Raw genomic sequence first — 1,247 nt, 5'->3', positions numbered from 1 at the left:
TCATCCCGCTGGCGTACCTCATCATCTTCCTCGTGGGCACGGTGGGCAACTGCCTGGTCCTGGCCGTGCTGCTGCGCAACGGGCAGGTGAAGAACACCACCAACCTCTTCATCCTCAACCTGGGGGTGGCCGACCTCTGCTTCATCCTCTTCTGCGTCCCCTTCCAAGCCACCATCTACACCCTGGAGGGCTGGGTGTTTGGGCCCTTCATGTGCAAGGCGGTCCACTTCTTCATCTACCTCACCATGTATGCCAGCAGCTTCACCCTGGCCGCCGTCTCCCTCGACAGGTAGGAAAAGGGATCGGGGGGGGGGCTCCCCGTACGGATCCCCCCAGGCAGGAGATGGCACAGAGTCCTCTGGAGCCGAGCGCCGAGCGCTGCGACCTGCCGGGGCTCCCAGGGGAACTCAGGACCATTTCCCAGTTCGTGTGTGCAAGGAAATGTGACCACCAAGGATGAGGTCCAGCAGAGAGGGTTGGATTGGGACTCCTGTCCCCAGTGTCCAGCTGGAGCAGGCTTTCAGACCCCAAAGCTGTCCGACTGCGGTTTATCCGCAGGCTCTGGTGGCTGAAGGGGGAATAGAAAACCAGAGAGAAACAAACCTCAGTCCCTCAGTTCCCGGGATGCGGGGAGAGAGCCCCTGCCCTCCCAAAGCCCACAGCAAAGTAGGCAAACTGGGATGTTTGAGCTGGGACACTACTTTTCCCACCTTTCTCTTTTATTAACAAAAAGCCCATTTCTGTCCCAGTGATGTCCCTTGTCCCAGTGACCATCCCAGCTTGCCCCAGGGTGAGTTTTAGACAGGAAGTTCTGTAAAAGGCAGCCCGTTGCTCCAGCCTGTGTGTTACCCCGTGTTAGCTCAGCCCTTGGCTCTGAGCATTACTCACCTGCAGCGAGCAAGAGGCAACGAGCTCCTGGTGCTGCTCTACTCGGTGCTCGAAACCCATGAGATGGTGGGATGTGGAAAGTCCCCATGGAAGTCCCCTGGGAAGAGCCGTGGCAGCCCCAGAGCAGGGCTGGATGTGTCCTGCCATCTTGGCACGGCACCACGCTGGCTACTGGGACAGCAGCCCATGAGCTAAACCAGACCCAGGGTCTGCCTCTCCTCCTGCAGGAGAACTTTTGCCCGTTCTCCAATTTGCTCCTGGAGCAGCTCTCCGTGCCCTCCCTGGGACTGCAATCATGTCCCTCTCCCTTGCCTGTGCAGGTATTTGGCCATACGCTACCCCCTGCACTCGAGGGAGCT

The 1,247-nt window shown here is 59.3% G+C and overlaps 1 protein-coding gene across 1 annotated transcript in view; it reads left to right on the top strand.

The window, feature by feature from the left end:
* Positions 1–5: 5 nt before the first annotated feature.
* Positions 6–1,247, top strand: part of GALR2 (galanin receptor 2) — a gene marked incomplete at its 5' end in the record, with an annotated part of 1,993 nt that continues 751 nt past the window's right edge. The window contains 2 exons of the mRNA XM_010286686.1: positions 6–289; positions 1,209–1,247. The exon at positions 1,209–1,247 is cut by the window's right edge and continues 751 nt beyond it. Of these exons, the coding sequence (XP_010284988.1) occupies positions 6–289; positions 1,209–1,247 (323 nt within the window). The remainder of the gene's footprint in view (positions 290–1,208) is intronic.

Source organism: Phaethon lepturus, unplaced genomic scaffold, assembly GCF_000687285.1.
Source record: "Phaethon lepturus isolate BGI_N335 unplaced genomic scaffold, ASM68728v1 scaffold2495, whole genome shotgun sequence".
Lineage (NCBI taxonomy): Eukaryota > Metazoa > Chordata > Aves > Phaethontiformes > Phaethontidae > Phaethon > Phaethon lepturus.
This window is presented reverse-complemented; position numbering and strand designations above follow the sequence as displayed.